Source organism: Ascaphus truei, chromosome 3 (assembly GCF_040206685.1).
Source record: "Ascaphus truei isolate aAscTru1 chromosome 3, aAscTru1.hap1, whole genome shotgun sequence".
Taxonomy (NCBI): Eukaryota; Metazoa; Chordata; class Amphibia; order Anura; family Ascaphidae; genus Ascaphus; species Ascaphus truei.
The window spans coordinates 389,457,142-389,480,497 of record NC_134485.1 but is presented as its reverse complement, the minus strand read 5'-3'; the positions used below and the strand labels follow the sequence as shown (position 1 = coordinate 389,480,497).

Here is a 23,356-nt window from a genome sequence, read left to right as displayed (position 1 = left end):
CTGAGAAAGGAGAAAATGTAAGATTAAAAAGAGAAAACTTAAAACTGAAAGAAGAAAATTCTCATTTGACAGACTACGTCAAGGAAAAGAATGAAAAGCTGCACAAGCTTAAAGAAATAAATAGACTTTTGGAAGGTGAGAAGTTTGAAGCAGAGCACTGACTGCAGAACCAACTGCAAGGTTTGCCTACGCACCTCCAGAAGGCCGAGGAAAAGCAGCAAACTCTGCAGGAAGACAATCTGCAGGCTGCTAAAGAAGTACAAGTGCTGCAGGAACGTCTGATTACCCAGTATGTCCCAGCAAAGCAGCATGAGAAACTGAAGGCTACCCTGAGCATCACCAAAGCATCACTAAAGGCCAAGCTTAGAAGCCAGGTGACTCGGCACAAAAGGGAGCACAAGAAGGTCCAGAAACTGAGACAAGTAACTGTGGCCCGAGCAAAGAAATTCACAGTGCTTCACAATACAATGAAAACATGGAAGCAAGCTCAGAGAAAGCAAAGTGTACAGATAAATTCCCTGAGAAGAGACTTGCAAGACGCACTCAAAAAACAGGGATCTCTCGCGGATGAGATTACAGTTCTACAAGGACAAGTATTGACCCTGACCAAGCGTCAGTATCCCACAGCCACAAAAACCCATGAAGACAAGGGTACAGTGAGAGCTGGGAATACCGCTCGTCTGAAAAACAAGGTTGCAAAATTTGAACCACCTAAACAAGCACTAGCAAAACCTTCAGCCACCCAACAGGCAACAAAAAAAGGTACACGTGCTGAATCAAAACCAGAAGAATCCTTAGCTGATGATGTGGAATTGCAACTTAATCCCAAAGAAGCTGAACTAGCAACTCCATTGAGTGGAAAAAGTGCATAGAGACGGCTTCAAGAGCAGAAAACTCAAAAGGCTGTTTTTAAACGCTCTTCAACTGTTGCCATACAGTCTGCCTACAATAAGACGAACACCCGATGCAAGGGAAATCTCATGACCGCGCACGCAGCAAAAAGACTATACTTGGAAAAAGTCCTCCTAGAGCGACTGAGGAGTGCTGATCTCAAGCACCTTCGGGAGGAGACACAAATAAACTGGAGAAAGGGCTCCAATCCCAGTGGGACTGAGGGTTCTCTTCCTCCATCCACTCTCATTCAAGTCACAGAGATATCTAGAATGAGAGTGGAAGTATGGGCTTGGCCGTGGCAAGCCAAGCTTCCCACAAACAGGGGAGGTATGTAACAGAGGAGTTATCCCTGTTCAGGAAATGTGCCTCTAAACCAGCAGGGTGGTTAACTGCTGGTAGTCAATTAACAAACACCACCTGGCTGATTAGGTTCTTTAGAAAAAACTCCCTTTGAGACAGGAAGGTAGATTGTTCCTGAGTCTCACAAGTTGTGGGACTGACCATAGGGACAGATGTCTTGAGCCTGCCAGAAGAAATAGCACGCTGTCTGCAAGACACAGGGGAAAGAACCTCTAAACCTGAATGCTGACATAGCCTGAGGAAAAAGGCAGCAACCCAGGAACAGAGAAGACTTTCCCTCCAACTACAAGAAACAGATAAGACTTTCCTTTATATGGTATATATGCACACATCAAGATATATGTTTGGGGCTGGGAGACATGCTTATCTAAAGGGAGTTGTGGACTGCATAGGTTTCACTAGAAATACTCCCAAGTGGAACAGAAACTTTGTTTTCCCCTTTTTTGCATATGTTTGGATGATTTTCTTATGTTAAAGAAACAGGCGCAATAAAAGCCTTATTTAATTTCACCTTACAAAAGACTCTATTGCATACCTCTGTGCATGTCTTCCTACAGGCTGGTATATGAGCTCACTTTTGTAAACCACAAGTCTAACTTATGCAGTTTTGAGCTGAACTTCTGGGGCGTACCTTGTGCATCCTGGCACTTAATGGGATGGAGAAAGAATGAATAAATGTCCATCTCACTGGAAAGCCCTCACCTCCCTTTAGACATGAATCCTTTAATTGGCGCATGGGAAACAACTGTTTTTGAGTAACTTGGGCACTGTATTTATCAATTCTTATGACCGACCCAAACTACATGAAGCTTAAATTTGAAGAACATTTCTTCAGTTTTGACAAAGGACATTGTAACAGGGGACTTATCCCTGTTCAGTAATGTGCCTTTAATCTAGCAGTGTGGTAGTTACTTACTGAACACCACCTGCCTGATTAGATTGTTTACAAAAACCTATCTGTTCAGACAGGAAGTGACTCCTCCTTAGCTCTGACTGAGAGCTGACCTTTGGAGAGACAGAGCAGAGGTTCTTGAGTCCCAGGAGAGACTGACCAAAAGAAACCCAGATCTCTTGAGCTGACCGGTCTTGAGCTCTGCACAGCAGAGCTGATTTCAAGACACAGGGAAAACTACTACACCTGAAGCTGAACCAGGAAGTGAGAAGATTTTCCCTCCAAGAAACAGATAAGACTTTTATTCTTAAGAGACTGTTTATATCTGCTTATTTCATGCTATATGTTTTGGGCTGCGAGAAATGCTTGACTAAGGGAGATGTGAATTATTGCATAGTGTTTCACTAGAAATACTCCCAAGTCAATAGAAGCTTTGTTCCCCCCCTGTGTTTGGATGGATTTCCTGATGAAAAGGAAAAGGCACAATAAAGCCTTATTATAATTTCACATTATAAACGTCTCCAAATTGTGTACCTCTGTAAACGTCCGTCTACATATGGTGTCCAAGGTGGGACAAGAGGTGTCTTTGTAGTTAAAAAGGACCGGAGATTTTTATGTGAAATTTTTTTTAATGCTTTTTGCCTACAAACAGTCTGAGAAAAAAAAAAAAACCTCATGCAGCAGAGATCGGAATTAAAGGGATACACACCACTGAAACCACACTGCACTGAAACTTACAAAAACCCGGAAGAGATTGCTGAAGTAGCTAAACCTTAATTTGCCTATTACAAAGTGTAATATGGTCATTGAAATAGGGGTTTTGCCTTCCAGCCATAGTCAGGGTTCAAGAAGTGAGTCAGCCCTTAAAAAGGGATACTGTAGGTGTTTGTTGTTTTCAAAAGTTTCGCTGAAGCAGTGAATACAGATGGTGACCCACGAGTGGTACTGATTTTGCAAATAAAGGTTGCCACACCGCATAGGGCTACCAGCTGTGAATGGAGTATATGCAGAAAAGTGTGAAAATTGATACAAGACTGTGCTGAAGCAGGGGAATTTTTAGCAAAGAAATGCTGAGTGTAAAATTGCCCTATAGGGGAAAAAGTGATTTCTGAACTGTGTAAAAGGTTTTTCAAAACTAATTGCTGAATGTTGAGTCACCCCGCCGGGAATGAAAGAAGTAGTCCAATGCAAAGAATGTTTTTTCACACAAGTAGAAAAGTCTGCCAAAAACAGACACCCAAAGTGTGAAGTGTGAATGCCATAATACCCAAAGATGAGACTGAAAATTACTGAACTCAGGCAGAAAACCAAATTCTGTTGCTGAAGCGGGGAGATTGCACCCTGCAAGAAAATGGTGTAAAGCAAATAGACTTTTTTTACCTAGCAACTGCACAACTTGTATACCTGATGAGAGAAAATGCATGCACAGTACTGCTGATATTGTAAAATGTACCCAAGAAAGAAAAGTCTACAGAGATGCCTGTGAGAGCTACGACCTCTACAAGCAAAATATGCCCATCTGTAGGACTACCACAATTGGGGGTTCTAGCAAATACAGTGGCAACAGCTGCAATAGCGCCTCCTGAGGTCAGGAAGAAAATTACACCTGATAGCCTAAAAATGGAGGACAAGATGCAGTGTTCCTGTAATGAACCCTACCCCACGGAAGAATGGCCCTTCCAGTCCAATAAAGAGGAAGATATCTCTTACGGGGAACCCGAACCGAGTCACACCCACAAAACACCCCAAGAATGGTGGGGGTGCCTGAACTCAGCACGAACAGAAAAGACCGCTCCCTTTGATGACGAATATGATCAACAGGAGACAGAGCGGGAGCAGCAGATCACCCAATATTTCTGTCAGCTAAAGCAACTGCAAGAAAAGCCTGGCGTATATATTATGAAGCTGTTAAAATTTCAAATGAAGATGGAGACCCCAATATCCCTGAAGGGACGGTGTCATCCAAATCAAAAAGGCGGAAAAAGAAAAAGAAAAGCAGTTCTTCACTTACCGTGGAAGGAACAGACACATCCGCAGATCCTGTGGAGGAAAAGGGGGACCGAGTTGCCCTGCAGCCTAGAGAAAATGGAGAATTCGTCCCACGGTTAACCGAATATCCAGAGGGCCCAAGGCAGAAGTCGTGTACCCCAAAGAAGTGTCTGTCCGGTGCCAACAGTGAGGAACCCTCAACCAGTCATCCCAGGGAAGCGGAGCCGGAACCAGTGAGTGACGATCCCTTGACCAGCCCTGAAAACGCCTTGAAAATTGCCAGGCATGACTGTGATCTGCTCTGTGAAGAATTAGGAAGAGAGAGAAAAAATAATGCTGAGCTACAGAAAAATAACGTGAGGCTACAAAAAGATGTGCTCACAATTTACTCTTTAGCCAGGACAGAATTGGACGATCTCAAGACTGAGCTAGATACTGCAAACGCTACTATTTCCGCCATGGATGTAAAGCAGAGCCAATCTGATAAAATGGTGGCTACGCTAAAGCGGAAGTATGAGGAGGCACTGAAGCAGATGATAGTCTTCCAGCAAGAAGTTCACACTCTACGCATAGAGCTGAATGCCTCACAAAAGGAGGTCAACAGTGTCCGGATAGAGGTGGACGTATCTCAGAAAGAGGTTCAGACACTCCGCAGAGCACTGGATGCCTCACATCATGAGACCAACAGCTGCTGCACAGAACTGGAAGTCTCCAGAAAGGAACTACACAGTCTCACTGAGGAGCTGGACATTTCTAAAGAAACTATTGTCAATCTTAATACAGATCTCAAAGTCTCTCAGAAGGAGCTTCAGACCCTCAACCTAGAGAAGGAAGTCTCACGCCAGGAGATTGTCATTCTCAAAGCAGATGTGCGTAAATGGAAGGAGGACTGCAAAGAGGCCCTGAAGAGTACAGAGACTGAAAAAGGAGAAAATTCAAGATTAAAAAGAGAAAACTTAAAACTGAAAGAAGAAAATTTTAAGTTAACAGAAGAAGTCAAGGAAAAATTTGACGCAGAGCACCGACTGCAGAACCAACTGCAAGGTCTGCGTACACTCCTCCAGTATGCTGAGGAGAAGCAGCAAACGCTACAGGAAGAAAAACTGCAGGCTGCTAAAGAGGTACAAGCACTGCAGGAACGTCTGAATACCCAGTACGTCCCCACAGAGCAGTATGAGGAGCTAAAGGCCAAGCTGCATGTCTTCAGAGCATCGTTGGAAGCGGAGCTTCGATACCAGGTGACTCTGTATGAGAGGGAGCGTGAGAAGGCTCAGAAACTGAAGCAGAGAGACTGTTCCATTCCCTTGAGTCAGTACACCAAGGAGAAAACAGACGCAGCGGCAACCTTGACGACAAAAATTACAGAGCTCCAGAATATGAAGGAGACTCTGATACAGATTCCTCCAATACGGAAAAAGGTATTGGCTCTGCCCAAGCACCAGTATCCCACAGTAACTAATGCCCGTAAGAACAAGGGTACAGTGAGAGTTGGGGACTCCACGCAACTTCATAACAAAAGTACAAAGTTTGAGCCACCAAAGAAAGCACTAGCCAAACCTACAGCTGCCCAACAGGCAACAAACAGAGGTAGGAGTGCAGAATCAAAGCCAGAAGAATCCTTAGCTGAAGAAGCTGAACTGGTGACTCCATGGTGTGGAGAAGCTGCAGAAAGACCACTTCAAGAGCAGAAAACTCTAAGGGCTAGTCCTAACTGCTCTACAACTGTTGCCATACACTTTGTCTACAAAAAGAGGAGTGCCCGATGCAACAGAAATCTCAAGACCGCGCACACGATAAAAAGACTTTACGTGGAAAAAGTCCTCCTCGAGCGACTGAGGAGTGCTGATCTCAAGCATCTTCGGGAGGAGACAAAAATAAACTGGAGAAAGGGCTCCAATCCCAGCGGGACAGAGGGTTCTCTTCCTCCATCCACTCTCATTCAAGTCACAGAGATATCTAGAATGAGAGTGGAAGGATGGGCTTTGGCCGTGGTAAGCCCGAGCTTCCCACAAACAGGGGAGGTATGTAACAGGGGACTTATCCCTGTTCAGTAATGTGCCTTTAATCTAGCAGTGTGGTAGTTAATTACTAAACACCACCTGCCTGATTAGATTGTTTACAAAAACCTGTCTGGTCAGACAGGAAGTGACTCCTCCTTAGCTCTGACTGAGAGTTGACCTTTGGAGAGACAGAGCAGAGGTTCTTGAGTCCCAGGAGAGACTGACCAAAAGAAACCCAGATCTCTGGAGCTGACCGGTCTTGAGCTCTGCACAGCAGAGCTGATTTCAAGACACAGGGAAAACTACTACACCTGAAGCTGAACCAGGAAGTGAGAAGATTTTCCCTCCAAGAAACAGATAAGTCTTTTAATCTTAAGAGACTGCTTATATCTGCTTATTTCATGCTATATGTTTTGGGCTGCGAGAAATGCTTGACTAAGGGAGATGTGAATTATTGCATAGTGTTTCACTAGGAATACTCCCAAGTGAATAGAAGCTTTGTTCCCCCCCACCTGTGTTTGGATGGATTTCCTGATGAAAAGGAAAAGGCACAATAAAGCCTTATTATAATTTCACATTATAAACGTCTCCAAATTGTGTACCTCTGTGAACCTCCGTCTACAGACATCAACAAATCCTTTGACCTACGTTATGCTAATATGGGCTAAGGATATGTTAACAAAACACAAAACCCCAGCAAGCTCTTTTTGGGAACCCCTGAGCCCTCACAATATATATATATGTTTATAAGTGTCAAAAAGGAGTGCTATTGAGCGTGGCATATGTATACAACAGACGAGAGAAGCCCAATGCTACATCCAACATGACAGAAATACATAGTAAAATACTTATATATTCTCTTGAAAAAGGGTAATTTAGTTTAACCCTTTGGTCAAAGCGTTGTAACCTTGCGCGCCACGACAAGGCAGACACCCGTTCGCAAGTCCTAACGCTACCAGATAAAATACTAATATACCTCTATTACGATTAAAATTCTCATTTACCTCTATTAGGAGGGAGAAAGACCACATTGGTTCTATATCCAGTAGAATGAAAGGACCCACTAACTTGGGAAGTGGGGAGGGGTGGGCTTAAAACCTGGGAAGGAGGAGCCACTAACCTCCAACAGCTGAAACAGCTGAGAATAGGTTAACAAAACACAAAACCCCAGCAAATTCTTTTTGGGAACCCCTGAGCCCCCACAAAATATATATATCTACATAAGTGTCAAAAAGGAGTGCTATTGAGCGTGGCATGTCTATACAACAGACGACAGAGAATCCCAATACTACATCCAACATGACAGAAATACACAGTAAAATACTTATATATTCTCTTGAAAAGGGGTCATTTAGTTTAACCCTTTGGGTACATATTTACTACACAGTTCTATTAGATAAGACACTTTCTAACTGTACGCAGGAGGACACTCATTCACTATATAGCTCACATGAATGGGTTGTAAGCTGTCTTATGAGATAGAACTAATGAGTAAATATGGCTCTAAACTCTTGTAGGTATACCATAGATCTGGAAAAAGATGTGCTACTACATTGGCAATGAATATTATGGACACATATAGCTCTATCATATATAATGCCATTTTGTCCCATCTAAAGGCATATTCAGTACAGCTTACTTTTCCAGCTTTCCATCAAAATCCACATGCTGTGAACACAAAGTGACAACACTAGTCTCTCTTTTCTGGAAAGATTCTGTTGCATACCAAAAATCATGACTAGTCTAGGAAATTACAACTTCCGGTTGGTAGTTAACTAAACATTGGCAGTTCTAATACCTGGAAACACCTAACGCCTCACCCAAGAATTTGGATCCAAGAAAAAAAAGCATACAAATTTACAACATTGGCCTTACTTGAACTGAAACCAGATGTGTCAGTTTACCTAATCTGCTCATGGAGTCTGGGGTATACAGTACATTTTATTGCAAACAAAATAAGAGATTTATCAGAATATATATTAACAAAATATAACATATTATGATTACCTTCCTAATGTATCATGTGTTTGTATTTAATAGCATACAGTATACCTGAACTCTTCGAAATATTTGACCACACAGAATTAATTTGCAGTTTTCATCTCGTCTAGGGTCTGGCAGGGAGCAATGTTTGGTATTTATAGTAGCTATTATACTATCCAGAAAAATAGGAAGAAAGAAGCTCATGCAATGTATTACTACTGTGCAGAAACTCATATATTTTCATAAAGGGGAAAATTATTTTAGATTTTAGAATATAATGAAATATACCATTACGGTATGCCGATCTACTTTTTTATTTAATAAGGAAAACTGGAAAAAATTAAATGTTGAAATAATATTACAGTGATACAGTAACATGCTGAACAGAAAACAATAGAAATATGAAGCATGAAACAATTCCCAAGAACATGGTTATAAAGTTTATTTTGGGGGGTTTGCAAGTGTTTAACCAGCTTCACTAATGGCAAAGTCTTTTACTGACCTTGTACAGTAGGTGTTTTTTTTTTTTTTTTATTCCTTTTTGGTGCAAGTTGCTAATAGAAGAAAAATGTACAACAAAGTTGCTAATATTATTCTTTATTATTATTATTTAAAGGTACTCGTGTCCTGTTTCCAAGTTTTGTCTGTTGGCTAACAACGAATGTTCCAGTCACTGAGTTAATGGAATTACTGGTCAGTCTAAATAATGGCAAGTCGGTGAAAATAGGGTAACTGTTAAACTGCAAACGTCCTAATTCATCTATGTTCAGTCTTACTTCTAGATCTCTTTGCATTGCATGTTCCCATTTAGGGTCTTATTCTATCTGAGCCAAAGCAGCCTATCAGGCCATTTTGGGACAACAAAAATAGAGTAACTCTTAAACTTCAAATATCTTCACTCACCTATCTTTAATCTTAGTTTGTAGAACTCTTTGTAGTTCATGTGAAATCAATGTGAAATGTCAGCCAAAAACAGCCAGATCAGCCTCTGTGGCTGATATAGAGTATGTCACTTATCATACTAATATACAGTACATCAATATTCATGGAGCTTGGTCCCTACTAAGGAATGAATTTACATGGGCTAATTATAATATGCATATATCTTTCATGATGCTCAAATTAAAAATCCAATGCAACGTCCATAGAGTTTATTTTCAACCAATAAAAATCCTAAAATATTGTGCAACATGCAATTTGTTAGACGTCAAAATTTGAATTTCACAAACATAAGCAACAACATTTTTATTCAAACAGAATAATAATTTCTTTTGAAACAATCTCTATGTAAAAAAAATATATGCATCCTGTGTATGTAAATTGATTTACAGTATGTTAAATGACCATCTGTGAAAGAGTACAGAAAAAAGGAACCTTACCTTTGCAGGGTAGAAGTTATAGGTATCAGTCATAATATTCTCCCCTCTATGAAAAATTATGTGGCAAAAGATCAGTACAGCTACACAAAAGTTGATCATCTTTAATTTGGAGAAATGCAAACACTTCAACGACTTTCAGATTTCTGTTGAATGTACAACGGACCACAGATCCTACAGTTAATGCTTGTTGGAAGCTGTACAACATGCCCTGAGTCAGCACATAAGCTCTTTATTCCTGGATCTAATTAAAAAAAAATGCAATTTCTAAAAGCTCAGAACTGTCTCACATCCTTTGCTCTGTGTTTTTAAATCCAAAAGATTAAACTTCATAATAATGTCATCTAAGAATGTAATTTAATCTATAGTAGCACGGTGTGGGGATATGTTTCAGCTATTGTAAAGTCATGAATTTGTATTGCATCATTTTTAGTATGAACTATTTGTAACCCCGGTCTCTTTTCAGCCCCAGAGACCCCCCTTGTAGCGTGCCGAGCGGTCGCGGGTACCGCCGGAGGCAGCGACGGTCCCCCGGCACGCCGAGAAGGTGGGGGCCGGAGCAGGGAGCGCTCCGAGTCACGGCGGCGCACCCGGCTAGCGGGGGGCGCCATTACCGCTGCGCACGCATGAGCAGTGATCGCGCATGCACAGATAGGACTCAGGAGTTGCGGTGGCCATTAGGGAGTCGCGCATGCGCAGGAGAAGCGCGCACCCGGCCCCAATGCTATAGAGGCCTCTGCGGGACTACAACTCCCATGAGGCTTAGGGCCAAGCACCCCAGGTGACCCCAAGTGGCCAATGAGAGGCCAGGAATCCCTAGAGCAGGGATTTATACTTTTCACGGACTTAGGGCAACGGCAGTTGGAGCTGGGAGCAGGAAGGGGAAGGCAGGGTGTAGGGAGCATGTGGCTCCTACACCAGGTAAGGTATCCCCAGGTCCCAGGCAGGCCCCAATCCCTATTAGGGTAGTGGGTAGGTACTGAGGGATGGCCCCTAAGGTAGGGACCCTGCCCTTAGGTGCGTGTGGTGTGCAGTCTTGTCAGTGTCACGGCTGTCAGTGCTGTGAGTGCTGACAAGAAGGCACAGTGTGTGTGCAGTGTAGCTGCAGGTACCGTGTGAGTGCAGTGCGGTTGCTGCAGGTACCGTGTGAGTGCAGTGCGGTTGCTGCAGGTACAGTGTGAGTGCAGTGGGTTGCTGCAGGTATTAGGGAGAAGCTATTAGAGGGGATCCGGGAGGTGAAGGGACAGGTAGTGTGGTGCAGGGGGTCAGGGACAAGCCTGCATAGGACAGGTCTTCCCTGCAGGCCCCTAGGAGAATCCCTGAAGTCACCGTAAGTTGCTGTGCTGCAGGGATGCCCTATAGTGGTAGCGAGCATCACCCTTACTGAGTACCAGTTAGGGACAAAGCACAGAGTTGCGGCGGTTGCATTCATCTGGGACCAGACGGCTGGACACCGTGACATCTGGAGGCCACGTGTCGGATCGACAGACCCTTTGTGAAGTTGTTACCGGTCACCGCCGTGACTGGAAGGTATTATTACATCAAGTGCACCAACACCGGTCAACAGGCGCTGATCCCGCCTTAGGCGTAACGATTTAGGGACACTAAGCGAGTGGCTAAAGAACTGAGCCTATACCAATACATTACCGTACACGGACACGGTGTGGAGCACGCGGTAGCGGGACAGAGACGGTACTCAATAGGAGCGTGGCTGAGCCACTACCGTTATAAGGACGGTACCAGTTATTAGGGTGTTAGGCATTGCTGCTAAGGTTATGTGTTAGGATATGCTGTGTGTGTATTGATATGTGTTATTGCTACGTTGCATTATAGAGTGATAAGGTTACCGTGCATTATTACAGTAAAACTGGTTGCATTCATATGTGTGTTATTGTATTTCTTGCCCAGGGCAATCTCACATCACGGGGATCCTGGGTAAGTGAAGGCGCTGCGCTAATTAAGTGTATAAGTGTTACCCCAGGCTCCCAGCTAGCGGAGGCCCAGATCTCCTGGAGCCACAGGTTGTGTACAGTGACCAGTATTCTCTTTTGGAGCATCAGAAAAAGGGCTACATATTATACACTGGATTTTGCACTATGGAAACTGATAGCTTGACTTGATCCTCACTATAGTTTCGACTGCATCATGGGTAGAGCGAAAGTTGAAAACGGATGTTTATTTTTAAATCTCTCGATAATTTTGTGTCGGGAGGGCTATAGACATAGTAGGAGTAAAAGTGCATTATTACAAGTGCAGTCAGGGGAGGTAAAGTGCATCTGGAGTTTGTTAGTAAAGTTGAATGAGATTCTTCTTTTAAGAGGTGCATTTTCAGTTGAGCTTTGACTGTGGAAAGTGAAGATGCCTGACAAATATTAAGTGGATGAGCGTTCCAGAGGTTGGGAGAGATTAGTGGCAAAAGGTTTAAGATGAGAGAGGGCTAGGGAAGTAAAAGGTGCAAAGATGAGACAACCTTGCGTTGAGCATAAGAGACAAGTAACAATAATAACTTTATTTTATATAGTGCTTTTCTCTCAATGGGACTCAACGTGCTTAATAATTTCAGTAAAGAGCACGTGGAGCACAGTGCGCAGCACATAGAACATTTTTACAGACACAGTCCCTGCCCAGATGAGCTTACAATATATGTTTTGGATGCCTGAGGCACAGGGAGATAAAGTTAGTTGCCAATGTCATAAGGAGCTGACACCGAGAATTGAATCAGGTTCTCCCTGATTCAAACCCAGTGTCGCTTACAGAGTCAGTGTTTTCACTCAGTGAGTACTCCTTCTGTAGGGATGTAACAAAGGATCAGAGTTGGGATATAAGGAATGGCAAAGGGGTGTACAGCCTTAAAAGAAAGGAGGAGACTTTTGTAGTTTAGATGGAAATTAATAGGAAGCCAGCCCAGAGATGTTCAGGAGGTTGAAAGCAGATACATGCCTAGAAAAGAAGGAGATGATTAGGGCAGCAACATTTTGAGTGGATTGTAAAAAAGAATGGTAGGAGGAAGGGAGGTCAGACAAAAGAATGCTACAGTAATCAATATGGGAGAAAACAAGGGCATGCATTGGTGTTTTAGTAGTAGGGGAGCATAGGAAGGGGCACTTCCTAGCAATGTTGTGAATGAAGATACTCCAAGATTTAATAACACTGTTTATATGTGGAGAGAAGGAAAGGGAGTTGTTGAATATAACTCCTAGGCAGCATGCTTGCCAAACTGGATGGATAGTAGTGTTATTAAATATAATGGTGAAGGCGACAATGGAACCTGGTTTGGGAGGGTCTTGGCAATGTTAAGCTTGAGGAGACAAAGGGCCATCAAGGCCAAAACTGATAGGCATCATTTTTGACTGGGTTGCAGGTGTAAGGTAAGGTGTAGATAAATATAGTTGTCCATCATCAGCATAGAGATGATGGATAAATCCAAAGGCGTCAATGTAGTAAGTGTGTATACAGAGAGAAGAGTAAGGGGCCAAAAAGTCGTGAGGTACACCCACAGAGAGTCCCATAGAAGTCAAGGAGGAGTTTGCATAATAGACACTTAAGAAATGGTGAGGGAGGTAGGAGGAAATCCAAGAGAGAGCAGTGCCACGGATGCCAACAGAGTGAAAAATGTATAGGAAAAGTCGGTGGTCAACAGTATCAAAAACTGAGGAGATATCAAGAAGAAACAGAATAGAATAGTTTCCTTGAGATTTGGCGATATGGAGGTCATTAGTTGGTAAGTGCAGGTTCTGTTGCGTATGGTGTGCGGAAGCCTGATTAGGGAGGGTGAAGTATATTATAGGAGTTGAGAAAGTGAAGTATATGTGAAGCAGAAATTTGTTTCAGAAGTTGAAAATCAAAAGGCAAGAGGGAGACAGGGAAATAGTTGTAAAAAGAGGTAGGGTCTCAGGTGTTTTTAAAAACAGGTTGAACAATAGCTTGTTTAAAAAGAGATAGAAAAGTACAAAAACAAAGAAATTAGTTAAACATGTTAGTAAAAATGGAGACCATGGTGGAAGCGAGAGGTATCAGGAAATGGGAAGGAAAGGGGCTGAGGCTGCATGTGGAGGAGGTTGACTAGAACTGCAAGAAAGATACTTCTTGCTCTGTAACTGGAGAGAAGGAGTCAAAGGCAGATGGAGGAGAATTAGGAAGGAGAGGTGTGGAAGGTACAAAGGGTATTTCTTTGCAGATATCTTCTACCTTAGACTTGAAATAATCAGCAAAGTCTTGGGAGCGTAATGGAAGGAGTGGAGCATGGTGTGCAAAGGTATGCAAAAGAGACCGTTTCTAAGGTGAAATTAAAATAAGGCATTATTGCCTGTTCCTTTAAATAGCATAGCGAACACAAATATACAAAAACAACAAACACCTATCCCTTGTAAGGGCTAACTTACCTCCCCAGTCCCTTGCAGCAGGGCTGGAGGGATAATCCCATTACCAACCTATTCCCCAAAGTCTCAAGAGATACCTTAAAGCAGATGGCCCTTCATGTCAGTCTCGGGTAGGTTCCTGGGTCCCCTGTGTCCAGGAATATAGGTCTCTGGATGTCTTGATCTCAGCAGAGCCTTTCTGCTCATGACCTCTTTCCTCTTGTCAGCAACCTTGTGTACTGAGGGAAATCTCTCTCCTGTTTCTCTCTCCTGGAAACAGGAGGCTTTTCTTTTCAGACTTAATTGGCCTGGTGGAGTCTGGTTAATTGCCTGCTGCCTGGGTGAATAATAATTGAATAAAAGGATATAAGGACCAAGCCTGTTGGACGATCAGGAAATGGCTCCTCTGGGTGTGCTTAAAAGAAAAAAAGCACAGTACATAGCATAATACTGTATAGTAAGGGGACAAACAACACTTAAGACAAACAACATATAACAGATATGGATCAGCTGAGAGATCAGATAGGTGAAAAATTAAGATAAAAACATTTAATAATACAATTCATATAACATATAGAGACATATAAAATGAATATGGACAACAAAAATGTTAAAAGCACACTGCAGCACCGGTGGAATCAGATGTAATGCCCACTCACCAGATGGATGATAAGGGCAAGCAGTGGATATATTTGAGAGTATCCCCTCTCTATGATGGTAGCTGCTAACTGCTCCTGGGCGTCTCCGTGAAGGTGTGCACGCCAGCCGGCGTGTGGGTAGATGGTCTCACTCAGCACACTGGAGAAAACGTACAGCTGTTCCAGATCGGCAGCAGCAGATTCAACACACCGTCGCGAACGGCCAGCTAGTTGACTGTCAGCAAGCACTGATTCGTCTTGTTGTCGTGGAGGGGAAATCACCAACCAGAATGATGCAGTAGTGCTTAATTCGCCACCCTACGCGTTTCAAAAGCTAACCGCTTTCTTCCTCAGTGGTATATAATAATAAAGTCCATGAAGGTCCTTTAAATAGAGTGTCCATAATTAATTAAATAATTTTCACCTGCAGACTTATGCACATGCGCATATAGGCAGACTGGACAGATCGTGATCATGCTGTGAGTTAAAGCACATGCGCATTAAATAGTCCATGCCAATGTTAGTCGTGCTGCTGGGGTCTGATAGCTCAGCTGATTTACAAACAAGACATACAAAAAACTAATAAACAAAAACCTTTAAAGTGAAAGAGTGATTGATATATGGCCTTATATATATGACCACAAGGAATGTGATATAAACTACTGGTGTGTGTATATACAATAATGTTAAACAAGTGTATTGTGCATACAATCATAAAATTACATGGATAAACTATATACTTACTATAATGTATACACTATTGTAAAATAAATACTAAAAAACTTTATGTGATGATATAAAGTAAAATATGTGAATTTAATTATATTAATAAAGTGAATGTGATTAAATGTTGTGAACAAACAACAAACAACCATAACGTAACAAAAATATTTGCAAAAGATAAATATAAACTGTATTATGCATGAGTTTATATATATACCAAAGGATTGCCAAATATACCAAATATTCAATAACAGTATGCTCCCAAACAGACATATGGTCAAATTGCAAAGATAGATACAATGTAAGTATTACATTTGGAAACAGTGCAGGTTTAGCCAACCAAGAAAGCCTTCAGATCAAAGTCCACGTTTAGGCCTAGTGGGGATAGAGTGCGCAATTCGTAAATCCAATAGGATTCTCTCCTCCCCAGTAGGCTCACAACATTTCCTCCTCTCCAATGTGGAGTGATACTCTCTATTGCAATACATTTTAAACCTTTAGGGTTCTGACCGTGCACTTGAAGAAAATGATTCGACACACTATGTGTGACCAAACCAGTTTTTATATTAAATATATGTGTTCGTATAGACGTCTTTTAACTGATCTGGTAGTCATACCCACATACTGCAGACCACATGGACACTCAAGCAAATAAATAACAAAATAACTATTACACGTAATATGTTGTTTTATTTTATAATTTTTTGAGGTGTTGTTTGATGTAAATTCTGATTTTTTTGTGCTGTATTTGCAAGCAGTACATCTATTACAGATGAAGTATCCCCCACAAGGGGTAATCTTCCGATGAATAGGTTGCAGCGATGGACAGCTTGGTGCCAATTTTTGTCCTATATTAGGGGCTTTGGTGAATATAATTTGTGGATGTTCTGGTAATATGCCTTCTAATTCCTTATCTTTTTGTAATATCGGCCAGTATTTTTTGAAGATCTTACGTATATTAGGTGCCATTTGATTAAACTGGGTTATGAAAGCCAAATTGGCTGTTCTGTTGGTGTTTTTCTTTTTATATTTCAAAAGATTGGTTCTGTCCATCGCTGCAACTTCAGTGATTACATTGTCTAAATCTTGTGGGGAATACTTCCTTTCTATGAATTTGTTTTTAAGATCCTCTGCTTGAATGTTAAATGTGTCTATATGTGAGCTATTTCTTTTTAATCTAATGAATTGGCCCTTAGGTATATTTTTTAACCCATGAAGGGTTATGGTGACTTTGTGCATGAAGATAATTATTGGATTGTACAGGTTTGAAATATGTACTAGTATGAATACAATTATTTATAAATGATATTTCCAAATCTAGGTATTCTATTTGAGTGGGGCTAGTGACAAATGTAAATTTAAGATTATTGTTATTATTATTCATATATATTTTAAATTCTTGTAACTGTAATAATGTGCCAGACCAAATAAAAATAATGTCGTCGATGTAGCGCCGCCAGAGCACCAAACTTGCACCATATGGACAGCCGGACCATATATGTTGTTGTTCCCAGCTGCCCATAAATAAATTAGCATAGCTAGGTGCAAATTTGGTGCCCATGGCGATGCCACACACCTGTAAATAATATGATTTATTAAAATAAAAAAAATTATGAGAAAGTATAAATGTAATACCTAAAATGACAAAATCTTTGTGTTCCATAGAAATAGACGGATCATTGTTTAATGTATTCAAAATAGCTTTGCATCCTTGTTCATGATTTATGATTGTATATAAAGATTTAACATCTGCTGTTACAAAATAATAATGAGGTTGCCATTGAATGTCCTGTAGGGTCTGCAGTATGTGGGTAGTGTCCCTTAAATATGAAGGTAATTGAATAACATACTGTTGTAACTGTCTGTCAATATACTGGGATAAGTGAGATGTTAAGGACTGAATGCCAGAAATGATAGGGCGACCGGGGGGAAATTGTATATTTTTATGTATTTTGGGTATTATATAAAAAAGAGGCAATTTGGGATACGTATTGTAAAGAAAATCAAATTCCTGTTTGGTAATGATATGTTGATCTATACCTAGTGTTAAATAATTAAAGAGTTGTTGTTGGTACTGTTTAGTAGGGTCAGAGGGGAGGAGTTGGTAAGTGGACCTATCTCCCAAGATTCTGAGTGACTCCTGGATATAATAGAATTTATCCATGATTACCAACCTCCCCCCCCCCCCTTGTCAGCCGGTTTTATAATGATGGTGTCATTTTCTTCAAGTGCACGTAATGTGAGTTTTTCATCAATACTTAAATTATCTGCTTTGATTTTAAAATTGCGGCTCTGGGTCTCTAGATCATCAGTTACCATTTGTGCAAATGTATCTATGAAAGGGCCACTTACAAATTTAGGGAAGAAGGTGGACGGATTCTTAAATATAGTATTAGTAGGAGTGGTAGTTGTGATAGGTAAATTAGTGTTAGAATCAATTTTGGATAAAGCATCTCTAAGAAAATATTTCTTAAGACATAGTTTACGTACATAGCGTTGAACGTCTATGTATAATTTGAAACTGTCAGGTCCTGTGACTGGTGCAAAGGATAATCCTTTAGATAATAATTTGCTTTCTTTGACAGAAATAGGTTATTGACTAATATTAAAGATGTTATTATGTACAGATTTATTATTTAATGTTTTTGTACCTTGCCCAATTTTTCTCCCTCCTCTCGTTCCTCTAAAGTGTTTTTTCTTTTTCTGTTGTCCTTTATGGAGTTCTCTTTTCCTAATAGGTCCCTTATTGCTTCCCTCGCATGTTTGGGATCCTTGGATTGTCTCCAGTCTAAAAAAGAGAATGTGGCTTTCTCTTCTTCACGGCTGTGACTGGGGAGGTGTTGTTCCCTGTCTAAATCAATAAGAGGTTGATACTTATTGTGATGATGATATTGATCAAATATATTGTCAATATCATTCTCTGGTAAGTTCACTAATGGAGTAAGAGGAACGGGGGGGGGAGGGGGCAGAAGTCTTGGATTTGGTAGTATTACTACCCAATTTCATATTAGATGGTATATATGATCTTTTGGGCATCCTGGGGGATATAAACTGCACTGGATCTGAAGATATTTCTTTGGTACTTACAATATTTTTTTCTGTAATTAGATGGTATTTTATGAGAATAATCCTTTGAATACTTCACTTTATTAGATTTGTATTTTTCAATTTCATGTTTAGGTTTTTTCCAATTCCTGTAACATCCAGTTACATAATCAATTTTATCCCTTTGGAATTTTGTTTGTTTGGAAATAATAGTATCTTTTTGCAATTTATCCATTCTGTTTTTAATTCTGGTTTCCAACATAGGTAGTTCACTATTGTCTTTATATTTATCAAAATATCCCTTCATATCATTAATTTCTTTGTCCAATGTTTGAAGGCAAATTTTGCGCTTAGATATTAGTAAACGCATTAATTCAAATGAACAATTGTCGAGTATGCGATTCCATTCGAGAATAAATGTTTCACTCTGGAAGTCGGTTGTTGGCTTTTTAAACAGCCTAAGACCCAGAGGAATTCGTTTTTGTTCTATATACTTCTCGATTGTAATTGCATCCCACAATTGCTTGTTTTCATTCACAAGTAATTTTTCTAATTTGTCAGCCATTTCTTGCATGTCATTTGAAACATTATCAACCACAATAGGGATTTCTTCATCTGAGAATATACTATTAATATCTATGTTTCTGCTGACTCTTTGGGCAAACAATTGGGACATAATTAACCTTGGGAGCTGCTAACCTGAAAGGGGGAAATCACATAGAAAAAAACAAAAGAACAGGTAGCGCTAACCAATTTACAACAAGTATAATGATATAATATAACACCTTAAGTGTGGAAAATATCCACATATATGGGGCTGCCTACGATACAACAAACTGACCCCCTGGTCAGGACATACACATGGAATGGGAATATGTATCTAGAGGCGCCTGGGTGAATAATAATTGAATAAAAAGGATATAAGGACCAAGCCTGTTGGACGATCAGGAAATGGCTCCTCTGGGTGTGCTTAAAAGAAAAAAAGCACAGCACATATCATAATACTGTATAGTAAGGGGACAAACAACACTGAAGACAAACAACATATAACAGATATGGATCAGCTTAGAGATCAGATAGGTGAAAAATTAAGATAAAAACAATTAATAATACAATTCATATAACATATAGAGACATATAAAATGAATATGGACAATAAAAATGTTAAAAGCACACTGCAGCACCGGTGGAATCAGATGTAATGCCCACTCACAAGATGGATGATAAGGGCAAGCGGTGGATATATTTGAGAGTATTCCCTCTCTATGATGGTAGCTGCTAACTGCTCCTGGGCGTCTCCTTGAAGGTGTGCATACCATTATTATATTATTATGCTATGTGCTTTGCTTTTTTTCTCTTAAGCACACCCAGAGGAGCCATTTCCTGATCGTCCAACAGGCTTGGTCCTTATATCCTTTTTATTCAATTATTATTCACCCAGGCGCCTCTAGATACATATTCCCATTCCATGTGTATGTCCTGACCAGGGGGTCAGTTTGTTGTATCGTAGGCAGCCCCTTATATGTGGATATTTTCCACACTTAAGGTGTTATATTATATCATTATACTTGTTGTAAATTGGTTAGCGCTACCTGTTCTTTTGTTTTTTTCTAATTGCCTGCTGCACTTAACCAGACCCCTGCTGGATTTTAGAGAGAGTTTCTTCAACAGGGATAAGTCCCTGTTACAAAGTCAAAGAAAGGTGTCAAAGACAGATAAGAGGTGGAGTGGGTTGAATGTATATCTGTTTATAAAAGAGGTGAAGTAACTCTGTTTGTCAGGAAAAAGAGCATAGTGAAGGAAATCAGCCAGAGAGTGTGACTTCCTCCAGATACGTTCAGCAGAACGAAATCAAGAGCACAGAAAGCGTGCCATGGTTTAACCGGGGTTGTGGCTTGAGTGTTGGCATGCAGGAGGAACATACTACTCCACAGAGGAGGCAAGGGCAGTGTTGTAAGTTGTGACAAGGCTGTTTGGGTCAGTGGGGAATGGTAGTAACCGATCAGGTAAATGGAGCGCAGTTTGCGAGTATAGCAAGGAGAGGCTGGAGGTTGAGAGTAAGGAGTGTTTGAGAGAAAAAATTAGATGAGGTTATGGTCGGAGAGCAGGAAAGGAGAGATTGAGAAATCAGATATGGAACGTTTTTTTTTAAAGATGAGCTCAAGGAAGTGACCGTCGTTGTGGATGCTGGAAGCTGTCCATTGGTGGAGACCAAAGCAGGAAGTGAAAGAGTGGCAGCCCAGGACTGTGAAATTTGGGAGGACATTCTTTACATTTACCATAATGAGATTTATCAATTTGTGAGCATCTTGCTGTCACATTATTCAATTTTTGTTTGTTATTAAACATGCTGATCTTTAATTTTTAAGTGGACCTTGTTATATTCTGTCACGAAAGAGGCAAAGAAGTGGGGAAACGTTGTCCCTTTTTAACTTTAGCAAAAAAATTCTACTAGCGAGGAGTTGTGTTCACCACGATATTGCTGTACTGTACTAGGGCTCTTGGCCCTAAATGCAGTTAATTTTGAACAACAGTCCATGTACAATCATTTCTTTCTCGGGAACGCCATTTTGGCTTTACATAGGCTAGCACCTGTGGCCGTGGACCGTCGCCATTTTGGATGTACTTTGCTCTATCTGGGATTGATGCAATTTATATATATTTTAGAATATCAGGAAATCTTTGCACGCACATAGGCCACACAAAAAATAAAATTCATATTCGAGCAGCATTTCCTTCTTACCCGATTGAAAGCGTACAACATTATAACAAAACAAACTCTTTGTCCTAAAAGGTCCAAAAGGAGTAAAACACAAACATTCTTCCTCTTTCTTTCTCTTGCTTGCCCTGCCCCAGGTTGGGCTCCAAATATAACCCTCCCTGCCCGGCTTTAAGGGACATTACATCGTGTACTATGTATGTCTACTCAGCATGGGTTACCTTGACTCAGGGTGCTGTATTCAGATGGCTGGGCGATGAGGCAGCAAGGAAAATAATGGCCACCAGGAACTTTTGTAGTACAAAAATATTTTATTTGTGTCTCCAGGTATGGGGACCGCTCACACTCACATGACAATGTTGTACTGTTTTTATAACAGACGTAGATAAATATGATGGTTTAATTAGTGCCCACTCTTAACACATCAAATGGAGGTGTGTATTCTTACAATAGTTGCTTTACTTGTGTAGTACCCGGCCTCCTTTGTTGCTTCGGGACCATCATCGGTATTACCCCGGTTACACATCTCCATACGGGAATCCTTGTGGGTCCTTTACAAGGGACCACAGTACCTTTGACCTGTCTAGAAATGGCCACTTCTATAAAAACTGCAAGGGACATGAATGCGGATCCACAGTTAGAGACGATCTGCCAACATCCGGGAGCTGTCTTCCTGAGGCCCTCTGTGGCATGCCATTTTCCTATCTGTTCGATATGTTGAACACCATTAGCCTACTTTTTGGGATCCTAACTTAAAGGGGCAAGGTCTCTATCTACAACATAATAAAGTAGGGGGGTCTGGTCTATGCTAGTACTTTATGAACGTCCCTATCTACTGTCCATGAGACTCCTCTCATCTTGTCCACTGGGAAACTTCCTACCAGACGTTTCCCCCTATCTTATTTATCCCTTCTGACATCATTATCCCCATGGTAACACAGGGTGGGGCCCAGCCCGCACTACCCCACTATTTACTCCTCACAGTAACCTGGTAACCACATTGAGGGGGAGAGGGGTGCGTATATTTGAATGGTAGATGTATGAATATTTTTGTCTTTTTAGTATTCTGTGCCATATATCTAGCATTGTTATCTGCAACACTGGGGAAGTATAAGCGCAGTGTGTCCCTTTAACTACCCTCACCACATAATGTATGTGTTGGTATTTAAATTAGAACTGATAGCTGATGACGAATTGAGCACCTGAGGAAGCTGCAGTGAAAGTCATAAGGGTATTAAAGCAGGAGAGCAGGTATCCTGGAGGAAACAAACAGAGACGACTTCACTCCCAACTCATCAAGGTCTGCACCAACCCGACAGAGGTATCGCCGAAACAGCTGAGGCTAAGAGGGACGCAGAACAACTATCCGTCAACGGAGCTGCATTTGGATCCTCTGCAATCTGTTATTTCCAATGTGTATTATCCACAGATGTCTGAGTTTTCTCTTTTTTACCCAGCATTGTTAACTTTGTTGCAGCACCATGTCTCCTCTCTTGTTATTGTGAGGCTTAAATAGAAGATAAGACAGAAAGCAACAAACTCCTGAGAACAATTGAACATCACAGAAGCATACCCTATACAGTATTTATTTATTTGTAAAATGTTTTACCTGGAAGTAATACATTGAGAGTTACCTCTCGTTTTCACGTATGTCCTGGGACATACAGTATACCCATTGCCTGCACACTTACTACACGTGTGAGAGTATTAGCTAAACTGCAGATCCCACCTATATTCTATAGAAGACTGTATTGCACCATGTTGTGTTTTTTCTCATTTATACCCTCTGAGATATTGCAACCCTGGTTTAATCTGGAAGCATTATAAAGACGTATTGGGACGTATTTTTGTAATTTAGCCCCATCTCTCTTTGGGTTGTATAAATCATTTTTCTATTGTGGAATCTTTTTCTTTATTTCGTGCGAAGTACCTTCCACTGATATTTATGTTTTACATTGGCCTTATCTATGTAATAGTCATATCCAATGTACAGTATCAAAATTAAAAAAGCATTTGTAATTTTTTTATGCTGGCCTTATATTATGCATCTATTGCTGATTGGTTTGTAATTGCCAGGTAAAACAGGCAAACTATTTAATATTACACACGGGAAGCAATGGTCGTGGCAGGAATTTTTCCTTTTCCATGAGATTTTGGGTCTGGATTTTATTCCCAGATATACAGTAGGACAATTAAAATTTTATTTTTTTAAAACACACAATATTGATATTCATAATATATATATATATATATATATATATATATATATATATATATATATATATATATATATATATACACACACACACACACACACACACACACACACACACACACACACACACACACACACACACACACACACACACACACACATAT

At 40.8% G+C, this 23,356-nt stretch overlaps 1 protein-coding gene across 1 annotated transcript in view; it reads right to left on the bottom strand.

Annotated features, from left to right (window-relative positions):
• The window catches only part of ANGPTL5 (angiopoietin like 5), a 62,815-nt gene extending 43,881 nt beyond the window's left edge, over positions 1-18,934 (bottom strand). Inside the window, exons 1-2 of the mRNA XM_075593207.1 lie at positions 18,301-18,934; positions 13,578-13,708 (exon numbers count right to left, since the gene is read on the bottom strand). Coding sequence (XP_075449322.1) covers positions 13,578-13,708; positions 18,301-18,934 — 765 coding nt within the window. The remainder of the gene's footprint in view (positions 1-13,577; positions 13,709-18,300) is intronic.
• Positions 18,935-23,356: the final 4,422 nt, after the last annotated feature.